The sequence below is a fragment of the Seriola lalandi genome, unplaced genomic scaffold (assembly GCF_002814215.2).
Source record: "Seriola lalandi dorsalis isolate HSWRI2012SDOR001 ecotype SW California unplaced genomic scaffold, Sedor1 jcf7180002054306, whole genome shotgun sequence".
NCBI lineage: Eukaryota > Metazoa > Chordata > Actinopteri > Carangiformes > Carangidae > Seriola > Seriola lalandi.
This window is the reverse complement of record NW_019524859.1, coordinates 151,434-163,255: the sequence shown is the minus strand read 5'-3', so window position 1 is coordinate 163,255 and position 11,822 is coordinate 151,434. Positions and strand designations below refer to the sequence as shown.

The window sequence follows — 11,822 nt, the reverse complement described above, 5'->3', positions numbered from 1 at the left end:
TGCATTTGTATCTGCTGAAATTTCGGGTCCAGATTTTTGTTTTTTCTCCACTGAAAAGTAACAATTGTCAGTCATTACTACAGGAAATAATCGCAAATAGCACTTAACTGTAAAACCTAGTCAAAACGGTACAAGTCTAGAACACAATATTTCTACTCCTCTTGAAATAATTTCTATTAATCAATTAGTCTGTCATGGCTCCTCATTCACACTGGTACACAAGTACAGAATCTACCTTAACTGCCTGTATCCATTCATTGACACACATACAGATTTTCATTTAACTCTTCTGTGTGTTCTATAATGAAATCACTTTTTGTTATATTTGAATAATATTTTAAGGAATAATTGTTCAGCCATCAAAAAATATGCCTATTAATTCTTACATTTTTGTCTGTATTTTAAAATATTTCCAGCTTTAACTCCTCCAAAACCTTCAAACCTCCTGAACATGCCTGGTGCCAGTGTTCCCTCACCTAGCCTCCCTACATCTGGATTGCCCAACAAGCCTCCCTCTTCATCGTCTCTTGCCGCATCCAGCCCAGCCCAGACCAACACATCTGCTTCCCACTCAAGTCCCACCTCAACATCAAACTCCAGCTCCTCAACCGCCCAGTCCGGCTCCCGGCCTGAACCCCCCAAAGAACGTGACACTGAGAGGGTAAGAGAGAAGGAGAAGTCCAAGGAAAAGACAGAGAAGCCCTCAACACCATCATCAACCGGAAGCACCCCTGCTCCTTCCATTTCTGCTGCCAGCGCCAAGAAGGAGAAACCAGACACAGCGGTACCTGCCACCTCTATGCCCACACCTGGCATGGAGTATGTGGTAGACCCTGCCCAGCTTCAGGCTCTGCAGGCTGCTTTGGCATCTGATCCCACAGCTCTTCTCACAAACCAGTTCCTGCCCTACTTCATGCCTGGCTTTTCCCCGTATTACACCCCACAGATCCCTGGAGCTCTCCAAGGGGGCTACCTGCAACCAATGTATGGTATGGAAAGTCTCTTCCCTTACAACCCAGCATTGTCACAAGCACTGATGGGCCTGTCTCCAGGGTCCCTGCTGCAGCATTACCAGCAATATCAGCAGAGCTTGCAGGAGGCACTACAGCAGCAACAGCGTCAGCTTCAGCAGATCCAGCAACCCAAGGCGAGCCAAACTCCAGTTCCCTCTCAATCCTTGGGGGATCGTAAAGAATCTGCCAAAGATCCAGTGAAAACAGAGGAGCAAAAGGGCAACTCCCACAGTGAACCCCCCACTTCCTCCTCCTCTTCCTCCTCCTCCTCCTCTCATAATAAAGTACCCTCTGAGCAGAACGAGATGGATGGCAAAGCTGGTAACCCCCATCTAGACCAGTACATCGTCCACAAGGTGCAGTATAAACTGGCATGCCGCAAATGTCAAGCAGTTTTCACCAAGGAGGAAGCGGCTATTACCCACCTTAAATCTAACTGTTTTTTCGGTCAGTCTGTGGCAAACCTGCAAGAGATGTTGCTGCGTGTCCCCGGTGGCGTAGGTGCAGGGGCTGGAAGTCTCTATGACTGCCTGGCTTGTGACACTACGTTGGATGGGGAGAAAGCACTCAGTCAACACCTGGAATCGGCATTGCACAAACACAGAACAATCAAGCGATCAGCCAGAAATGCCAAAGAGCACGCTACTAGTTTATTACCTCACTCTTCAGCCTGCTTCCCCAATCCTAACACCGCATCTACCTCGCAGTCTGCCACTCATCCCATCAGCAGCCCCCCTCCCCCGCCAACAACATCAGCCACCATGCCATCCTCTGCTGTCTCCTCTTCCTTGTGCTCCTCCTCGACTACCCCACTCAACACCACAGCTGCCGGCAAACCCTGGCCCCAGGCCCCTTTCTCCAGAGCTTTAGCTGGGAAGCCCAATGCCAGTCCCTCCTCTTCTTCCTCCTCTTTTCCTCCAGTGTCCTCACCTTCAACGGTTACCTCAAGTTCATTGAGCACCTCAGGAGTTCAGACCTCGATACCAACAGACGTCTTTACCGACGAGTCTGACTCTGACAGCAGTCAGAAGTCAGCAGACAGGCTGGGCAGGATGGCGGAGGAGCCACAGCAGCCAGGCTTTGTCAAAGACAGTAGTAGTTGTAGTAGTAAACTTGCTAGTGTAGGAACAGACTCCATCAGATTGTAAAAGAGCTTTCAGTGATGGACAATATTTAAAAAACACTAAAAAAGACAAAAAAAATCACAAATGGAAAAAACATAAAAAGCAGCAATGTTAAAAATACATTAAAAGTATACAAACCAATTTCAGAAAAAGATGTGTAAAGACTAACTGCAATTCCAAAGCTTGTAACCAAAAATTTAAATGTTAGTGGATTGTTTTCCCATATCAACATGCTGGTTTTCGTTTTTTTTTTCGTTTTTGTTTTTTTTTTTTTGTTTTTTTGTTTTTTTTTGTTTGTTTTACTCAACTGAAATACATGCATACTAATATATGAGAATAGAAAAGATCGCTGCAGTTATGTTTTGGGTAATGGTAGAGGAATGCTGTACTGTATGGCAATGGACTGCCTCAAAGTTGACAAATGGCCCAAGAACCCTTTTGAAGAAACACGAGTCAACAAGCTGTCCCTTTGTTTTGTAATAATTTCTACTTAATAGCACAGTCACAAAAAGCCAGTATGTACTGTATGGGAGAATAGTCTATCCGTTTTCTTGCTATTTAAGCATTCAGATACCAATGGCTTGCAAAACTAAAAGAATAATGTAATGTCTATTTTATTCTCAGGTCAACAGCTCACAGATGTTTTTCTGTTACAGAAATCCATGTTTTACACCTTTTGTTTCCAACAGGAGATGAGCAATTTTTTTTTCTTCTTTCAGAACTTGATTTAATAATATAAAGTTTTAAGTTGAATGAAATTTTAATAAGGCATTGTTTCTGGGCATTCAAAAAGGGTAAATGATTTGCTGATTTTAACATTAGAAATCCTTTTAAAAGGGGGGAAATAGCAATCCCATTGTACCCAGACAAGGAGAGCATTGCAGACATAATAACGGGCGATAAAAAGAGTTTTGATTAAAAAAAAAAAAAAAAAAACAACCTTCTGTATTTATGATAGATATGAACATTTTTGCTGTTAAGTAGATTGTTGCATTGGAAATGAATTTAAACAGTATGGTAGGTTGAAAAAAACTTTGTGTACATTTAGCTTTTGTATTGTCCAACTTTAAGACGCTTCATTTGATGTTGTCTTGGTCATTCCGATAGACTAGATTTATGGACAGGTAATTTATCTAAACTTTATTTCTGTCTTATTCTCAACTTCTTGGGAAACATTCACCCAAATGCCCCTCCTGACAAGGAAGGATCCTCTTGTAGAATTATTTAAATTTTATGGTATGGTTGGTATTCCGCTAACCAAGACGAAAAAGATCCTGGGTGAAATATTGAAAGTTTTATTTTATTTAATTTTTGTGTTACCTTTGTGCACTTATCACTGTCTGACTTCTATTTCTCACTCTACTTGTTCCTCTCTTCGCACTTATTTTCCTCTGCTCTCCTGTTTTTGTAGATATGTACACTACAAAGCAGGTCTTTTGTTCTTCATGTAGTGTGGCTACAGTCTTTATTTTCATTTTGACATTTTTGTTGTCATAAATGAAAATGAAAAAAGAATACTAATAATAATTCTCACGCTTTAAGACAAAAAGAAAATCCAAAGACTAAACACTTTCACCATTGGTGCATAAAGATGAGAAAAGAGGCTTCTTTATACTTGAGAATTTGTTGCTGTTTTTAGAGGAAAGAAAACAAAGTTTTAAAAGATAAAGGAGTACGCATCAGAGTTGCCGTTTTTGCTTCTTTGCAAGCAAACAGGTAGCTTTTTTACGTAAATACCAAAAACCAAAAAGGGCCCTTGTCCTTGCATTGTGGAGTAGCACCGTTACAGAGCCATTGCAGTTTGTAAGATAGAGGTTATTAATCTTTGTTTGACTTTTTTGTCACATTCAAATGTCCATTTTTTAAAGAAAATGTATAAGGTCTGGTCTTCAAGGACATACGTTTTGCTGCTAATGTAGAATTTTGAAAGAAAAAAAGAGTACCTAGATGCATGCTCATTTTGCTTTTGGCTAAGCTTTAACTAAAACAAACAATAAACCAATTTCTTGCCTCTGCAACACCTTTTTTTTTCTTGTTGCAAAAACGGAACTTTGAAGACTGTGAATATATGTTCCAAAGGACATTTTGCCGATTTTCATTTTGAACAGACCAATGTTTAAAGCCAATGATCTATAACGTTTGTAAAGAACAGTGCATTCCAAATATCACAATGGATTTTTCTTAAGCAAGGACTGATCGTATTTCATTTAATTGCTTTTAATTGTCACAATCTATTTTTTTCTCATTTTTAAAGTGACTGTAAACTGTTGTGTACATTTTTGCATCATTGGTTGCTGAACAAAGTGACCTCCATATGTCATTTTGTGCTGGCATGGAACATTGCTGAAAATCCCTCCATCCAGTCAAGGTTGTTGCTCACTTGTTAAGCAAGTAATAGTGGTTACCAAAAAATGTATATAATACATCTGGTACTGATGCGTCTCATAGGTTTAGTAACATTTATGCCAGTCAACCTACAACTAGTCTCAGAGGGAAATGATGGCTGTTTTGCTGAGGTGTCGTTGCCCCCTTCCTGGGAAATCCACCAGTGACTTGTCCCATGTGTCTGCAGGGTGCCACTTCCACACATAGCTTACAGATTTTTAAGGGACATCTTCATTCCAAAGCATTATTTCTGGAAAAAGTAGGAGGTTCTTTGAAGATATCCCTTGGTTTCAAATAGTTATGATGCTTTCATGTCCAAAGAAGTCCCCCACTTCATTTTTATTGCAATGGAAATGGATGTGCATACGTATCCCCACCCTTCTCACTGATGATCCGTCAACTAAATTTTTTATTTTTTAAACCAAAACCCTGACATATTTAAATTTGTTAAAAACTACTTTTGGCCACTATGGTATAGCCAATATATTTGCCCTGATGAATACAAGGCACAATCTCAGAAGTGTGTTTAAAGTGCTACGTCTTGCAGAGCAATGTGATTTGGTGTTAATGCTACAGCATGCTGTTGGAAGTCAGTAGATTTGGTCTACAAGCTTGTTAAATTCTCTAAAGTCCAGTTCCCTGAAATACTGTTCATATGTACTTTCTTATTTTGGAGAAATCTTAAGTTGTACAGTTTTTCTCAAATATGTTTGCCTTTATTTTAATTTTCAGATAATGTCAGACATGTATTGTTATTTTCTTATAAGTATTTGTATTTGTATTTTAGTTTCTGTATATTACTTTTTATCATAAATTAACACTAGCTTTAATTTGAATTGCTGAAATTAAGAAACAAAAACAAAAAATATGACCTGGCCACTTTATGGTGTGATAATGTTCTTTATATTCATTGTCTCAATGATACTGTTTGCTCTCTTATTTCCAAAGTGTAATCTTTTGGGCTCTTTTGTGGAAGACAAATTTGAGGTCTCTGCATTAGATTCAGCCAGCATGGACTGTGTGTGAGTTTGTATGTTTGTGTGTGTGTGTGTGTTTCATAAGAGCCAGCATCAATTCAATTTTTCTTGTTTGCCTTTTATTTTATTTTTTATGTGTTACACACCAAAACAAACTGAACCACAAAGCTGGATTATAAATAACTGAAATTTAGAAAATCCAATTTTAAAGCTAATGATCAGAAATGAAAATGATGATACCGAAGCACTGAGCAGTTTTTACTTTGATTGAATATATGAATGTGGCCAAAGCTTTATGCAGTTGAAACAAAAAGAAAAAAAAATTACAAGTTGTGCCCCAGATAAGTGTATATTTTATTGTGGCACGAAACCTTATTGTGGATAATTGGATCCACTGACTTACATTGGGATACTTGATTTTAATGGACATTTACAAAAAGAGAGTGATAAAGGCAAGGTTTTGCTGTAGAGGTCATCTTTTGCCCACTGTGAAAACGAACGTGTACCTGTATACAGATATAGATATATTTAAAACAAGACATCAACTTTTTTTTTCTTTTGAGATGAAGAAGGAACGAAAAGAAAAAAAAGGACTCTGGGAAGCTTTGGAGATCTCGTTAGGAGGACATGAGAGGCTGTGGGCACACCAAAACTGGGCATGGGAGCTGAAGGCAGGCTCCAAACAGCTTTAAAACCACCTCCTTATTTGATTACTGACAACTCTGTAATGGGAATGGACTCTGGAACCAATGGACATGTGTGACACAGAGAGGAAAGTCCTTAGATGAAACTGAACTTAAGTGGCTCCAGCTGCCTCTTTCTCCTTTCTGTCTGTCTCTTTCTTTCTCCAGCTCTGCCTCTGCTTCTGCTCTTTGATGGACATTTTCCAAATTTCAGGACAGGATGGACAGAGAAGCTTGCTTCATTTCTCCCAGTTCATGTTGCTACCCGTTTCATTTCCTTGTGCTTGTCTCTGGTTGACAAGTAAAGCTCTCCAGTCAAATGGCGGCTCACCCCTCTCTCTGTTGATTACATTATCTAAAAAGAGAAATTAATAACAGAGAGAGGGGACGGGTTCTCAAAGCTGTCATTCTTAAAGAGGCAGTTACACTAAAAAAGCGTATTAACCAAAATTAACAACCAAACTAACAACCAAACAACCATTTGCTCCAACTTCAAAGATGAACTGTTACTTGGAGCTCTCTGTTCCTTTTGTGACTTCTGGTGCCACAATGTTTTTTTATGCTTTTAGTTTTTCTTTTTGTTTCCTTGAATTACTCCTCCTTCGAGCCTCATAAGCATGGCTCTGTGGCTCCAGGCAGCCCATCTGAGGGTAGAAAAAAACAGCCTTGCAATGTACAAAAAAGAGCAAGTTAAACCAAAAATGTTGTTCTTGATGTCTTTTCTATACTGTAGTCTTGTTAGCTTTTTTGTTACTGTAATTATATGATGAAGATTTCCAAACTGTACCAAATTACATGGAAACTAACATACATACAACCACATGGAACTTCAGACTTTTAAAGAAACTTTTGTCACAAAACCTTGTTGTCCTAGTTAAGTTGATTGTAGATGGTAATTGAATATACTCCTTTGAAAATATTTCATCAAGTATGTTTCTTGCTCATTGTGATACATTAAAAAAGTATGAGCATAATTTGCATTGGTTTGGACTCATCTTTCAGTGTTGTTGGATTTGATCACTTGCTGTCAACAGACTTATGAGAGAATTGAAAAAATATTACTTAGAAAGATTACTCATTTTTTCCTTTGTACTTAATAAAAATGGTTTGATCCATAAAAGCACAAGTTGACAACAGACACACAGATATTTTCACACATATCATATCACTGTCAGTTCCTTTTTTATACTTAATGACAACAATTAAGTTAAACCTTCAGTTATTTAAATAATTCCATATTGGCTTATATTTATATATATTTTTGGGTTAAGAATAACACATTCTCCTGTATTCATAACTTTGATAGATGGGGAAAAGCATTTTGATTTGCTTACATCAAGATCACGTAGTGTGTCCTTACAAGAAAATCACCAGAAAAACAGATAACATGCAACAGGAAATATATGTGTGTAAGTGTATATTACAGTATCTCATTTCTATCAATCCTTTCTACTACTGCCCATAAAGAAAGAAAAAAAACAAGTAACACCTAGTGGTGTGTCTGGGAGACTGCAACAGAAGTAATTACACGGTCACTTCCAAAATCTCCAATGTAGTAATTGAATCCTTACCACCTGTTAGTTAACTGACACTGTACCTAAGAAATAAGGCCGAGGCTGCATATCATAACACTATAATTATCTCATTTTACATTGCATGTATACACACTGTCACTAATCCAATTCACACAGAGCCACACATTCTTGCTGCAAGTAAAAGATAAAGTTGATAGTGGACAGTTAGAGTTAAGGGGGCCAGAGAGATTCAACCACTACCAAAATAACAGCGGAGTGACATTCTCAGCAGATGTTGAAGTACAGTTACAGAGGGACTGGCACTGATCAGCAACACTTGTGATATGTTACGGTCAATTTGTACCAAGATCTTGAAAGATATTACTGCTTGTACCTTTAAATCTTGCGTTGTTAAAATTATAATGGCTTAATTGCTTTAATTAATATGTCAAGTGATCTTGTCAGATGCCTTCAGCCTCTGATTCTGCATTATATTTAGATCACAGGCAGGGTTTGTAAGTGCCCCAGCCTAATAAATACGCATTAAGCAACAACTGCTAACTTCTTCTTAAGTAGTTGTGACTGTATGCAACTAATGTAATCAGAATCACTGCCAATTAAGCTTGGAAAAGTGTAACCTAAATGAAAAACATTGTAAGGGGTAAGAATTACTAAAAGAAGAAATGCTTCTTTAATAGTTTCTGTTAAAAGGGCATCCAACTTAAAATGAACATTCAAGGATGGACAAAGAAAATGACTCTATCTCCTCTTGTCACTGTTTGTCTTGAGCAACATAACTGTCATATTAGAGAGAAAAAACAAAAACAAAAAACAAAAAAACGCTGTATTGCTCATTGAACATGGCTGAATTGCTTCTTAATGTATATATATTAAATACTTTCTCATAAATTTTGTTAAAATAATTGCACTTTGTATGGAAAATATGCCATGCTATAACCACTAAAATATGAGGAGCATCAAATCTTTAAATGGAGTTTAAGAAAGAGACCATCCTGTGTCAAGCAACAAGCAAGATTCATTGGCCATGTTGAGCCAATTAACACGCAAGGGCACATCCCGAATGAATTAAAAACACCCTAATCCGATCAGTGTGAAAAGCAAGGCCATTTCCTTCACAGGCCTGGACCAGATGGCACTCACACTCAGATGCTGCATTGAAACAGGCCAGGCCCAGTCACACAGTGTGAAATTGGGTTAGCGCCTGACTCTAACATAGGCCCTGGGCAGTGTGAGCTCCCAAACCCATTCTCCCCTGGCCTAAAGGTACAGGGCCCACCTTGCCAATCTTTGGCCCCATATTTAATTATCATTCTCAATGCACCTCACTAACTTGGTCATTTCAGTCAGAGGGGGAGCTGACAGCTTCCTAAAGTCATTATTGTCTGTAGACCAGTCAACCTTTTACATATCCCAAACAGCCATTGACATGCCATAGAATTTTTTCTGTTGTAGCACAAAAGACAAGCTCAGTTCTGTTGGATAGAATACCACACTGTTTGTACACTCTGACCCAAGCTGGGTGGTGTTACCATGCTGAGGTCTAAGTTCTTTCTTTGTTGGAATAATGGCTAATTCGGGTTTCCAAAGCTCTTTAGTATCAGCTTTCAGCCATTGCAGGGAATAAATGGTACCAATGTTGGATGATTCTCGTCAAAATGACCACAAAAACTGTGGTTGTGCCATGTTATTTTGGGCCTTGTTTTAAACAAAAAACATAGCTCTCTAATGGTTGTTTGGCTTAAGGTTGGCATTACCACCTGACACCACAAAGGCAGAAAATGAGGAGCAGAAGCTGTAAGGGAAACCGCACTACCACACATCCCAGCATCCAATTCCACACTGCTATGGTCAGAGAATCCTGCATCCATATTGGCCAATAGAGGGGAGCCCACACTGCCAGTGTGTCCTGTTCCATGGTGTTCACAGCCAAAACTGTAATCCAATTAAACTTCCTTAAATTGTCTGTCAGCATCATACAGTATGAGAAAGAATTTGATGAGAAATCACAAGTATGTAGACTTTAAAGATGCTACGTACAAGAACTTTAGTTTTAAACATTCAAAAATGAACCAAAACTATCAACACAATGTGAAGAAATAACCGTTTTGTCAAAGAAGTTGTGTTGCACAGATATCTACAGAAGTTAGCATGCTAACCAGCTAGCCCTGGCCCGTGCTGTCTTGTAATATCACATTACACCTCAAGAGGCAACAGTGAGTCACTCGGTGTGCTTCCATCCAGCAGTTTCTGTGTGCATTTTCAAGTTCCATATAAAAAAAACAGAGTGGAAGCACATCAAATTTGAAAACATCTCGAAATATTGTATAAAAGTTTTGCTCTTGGGGGAGGTGGCAAAAATGGTGTATCAATAAAATGTAAACCAAGTACAATGGAAATAGATTCAGTGACATACAGAAATCACGTAACTTAACTTATAAGCTTCCTCTCAAGGGATAAATGAAAAATAGCGGCAGACAAATGGCTTTTAACACACTTATGCATGCATTTAGGGCTGTTACCATAACTTTTCCAAGAGCCCATAGCTTTAATATTAGTTATTCAAAACTCTGTGTACCAAGCTTTCCATCAAGTTAATACATTTATGGTTTTCCTTCGTTTAAAGTTTGAGTGGCGCTCTTTTAATTACATCATCTCATTGAGTCCTCTTCTTCTGCAATGGTATAATGGCACCTGACTGGAAAAGTAGTGCCACCTACTGCTTCTTTTCGATTAACCAACTCATGATCTTTACAGAAATGGATGGAATCGTGCATAAATCCTCTTTTTCTTTTGCAATACGTTTGGAAGAAAACCCGACTACTGTAGTGTCTAGTCTGCCCTCAGCCCAACATAAGGAAGAAGTAGTGCCTAGAGAGCAATAAACCACGTTGAAGTGATAGAAATAGAAGCACAGCAAGAGTTAACATTGGCATTACTTTCTACCACTGGAGAAAGCTCTTGGCAAATAAAGGAATGAAATTTGATGCTTAACTTTTCCTCTAGGCTGGTAAGTAAACAACTGATAATGCTAACATTGGCTATGTAGCAAATACTTACATATAGCACCTTTAAGCCAAGAGTTAACACTGATACTAAGGAAAATATTGAATGTAGAATTGTGTGTAAACTGTTCTGAACTGCACTGAAGTAACAAATTGTCTGTCACCAGCAAATGCCGTGGACATACTGGACACATTTGTGCCTAAGCTAATGAAAGACCTGGCTAAGCTGAGCTGCTATGCAGAAGCTTACACTGCTACTGTCAAGGGTTAACCCCTGACAGGCAGTCTGGTGAAATGACAAAGATGACCGTGAAGAACAGGATTTTCACTGCAGAACCTGAAAGCCACATAGTCTTTCTCTTCACATCACATATCTACAGCACTCTCCTGTTTTCAACCCCTGCAAATACCTCTTTGCTTTACCACATTGTCTTCTTCCACTATCAATGTCAAAGGCAAATTACACTACAGCCTTGAGGACAGGTCAAACTAATTCAATCTAATCTGTCAGATAAAACGATGGGTGAGAGAAGATCAAAGATAAATTGAATGGGATAAAAAAAATTATAAGGGAGAACTCAGTTTCTTTTGAATTATAGCCAAAAGTTTCCTGATTAAGGCTGAGCCATCTTCATATCACTTCATACTGTATATACAAAAAAAAAAAACACTCCGCAATTTACACATCAGTGTTAGCCTCTCCCTGTGCTGGTTAAGTGAGTGGCCTAAAAACCCCTCTGCCTAAACTCCACCTCACTGGCTTCCCACTCACATGGGATTCATGCTGGGGAAGGTGTGGAGGGTGTCTTGGCAGGCTCTGGGCTTTGCCAGAGCATTTCCCGTCTCCTGAACACAGGATCAGGTGTCGCCATTTTCACAGCACCTTCTGGTTCTGTTTAACAGGAAATGAGGTCCATCAGAAGAACTCTGACCAAAACTGAGCCAGAATGGGCCCTGACAGGCAGGAATATTAGCCTGTGACGGCAGTCAGTAATTGAATGATTCCCCCCCACACACACCCCCTACACCCCATTCATAATGAAGAGAATATGTGCTGGGAATGTGTTTGTCCTTCTATATCCTTCGTCTACCCCCCCACCCCC

General features: G+C 39.0%; 1 protein-coding gene across 1 annotated transcript in view; it reads left to right on the top strand.

Annotated features, from left to right (window-relative positions):
• The window catches only part of zfhx3b (zinc finger homeobox 3b), a 140,823-nt gene extending 133,667 nt beyond the window's left edge, over positions 1 to 7,156 (top strand). The window contains exon 11 of the mRNA XM_023406403.2: positions 417 to 7,156. Coding sequence (XP_023262171.1) covers positions 417 to 2,161 — 1,745 coding nt within the window. The 3' untranslated portion in view covers positions 2,162 to 7,156. The remainder of the gene's footprint in view (positions 1 to 416) is intronic.
• Positions 7,157 to 11,822: the final 4,666 nt, after the last annotated feature.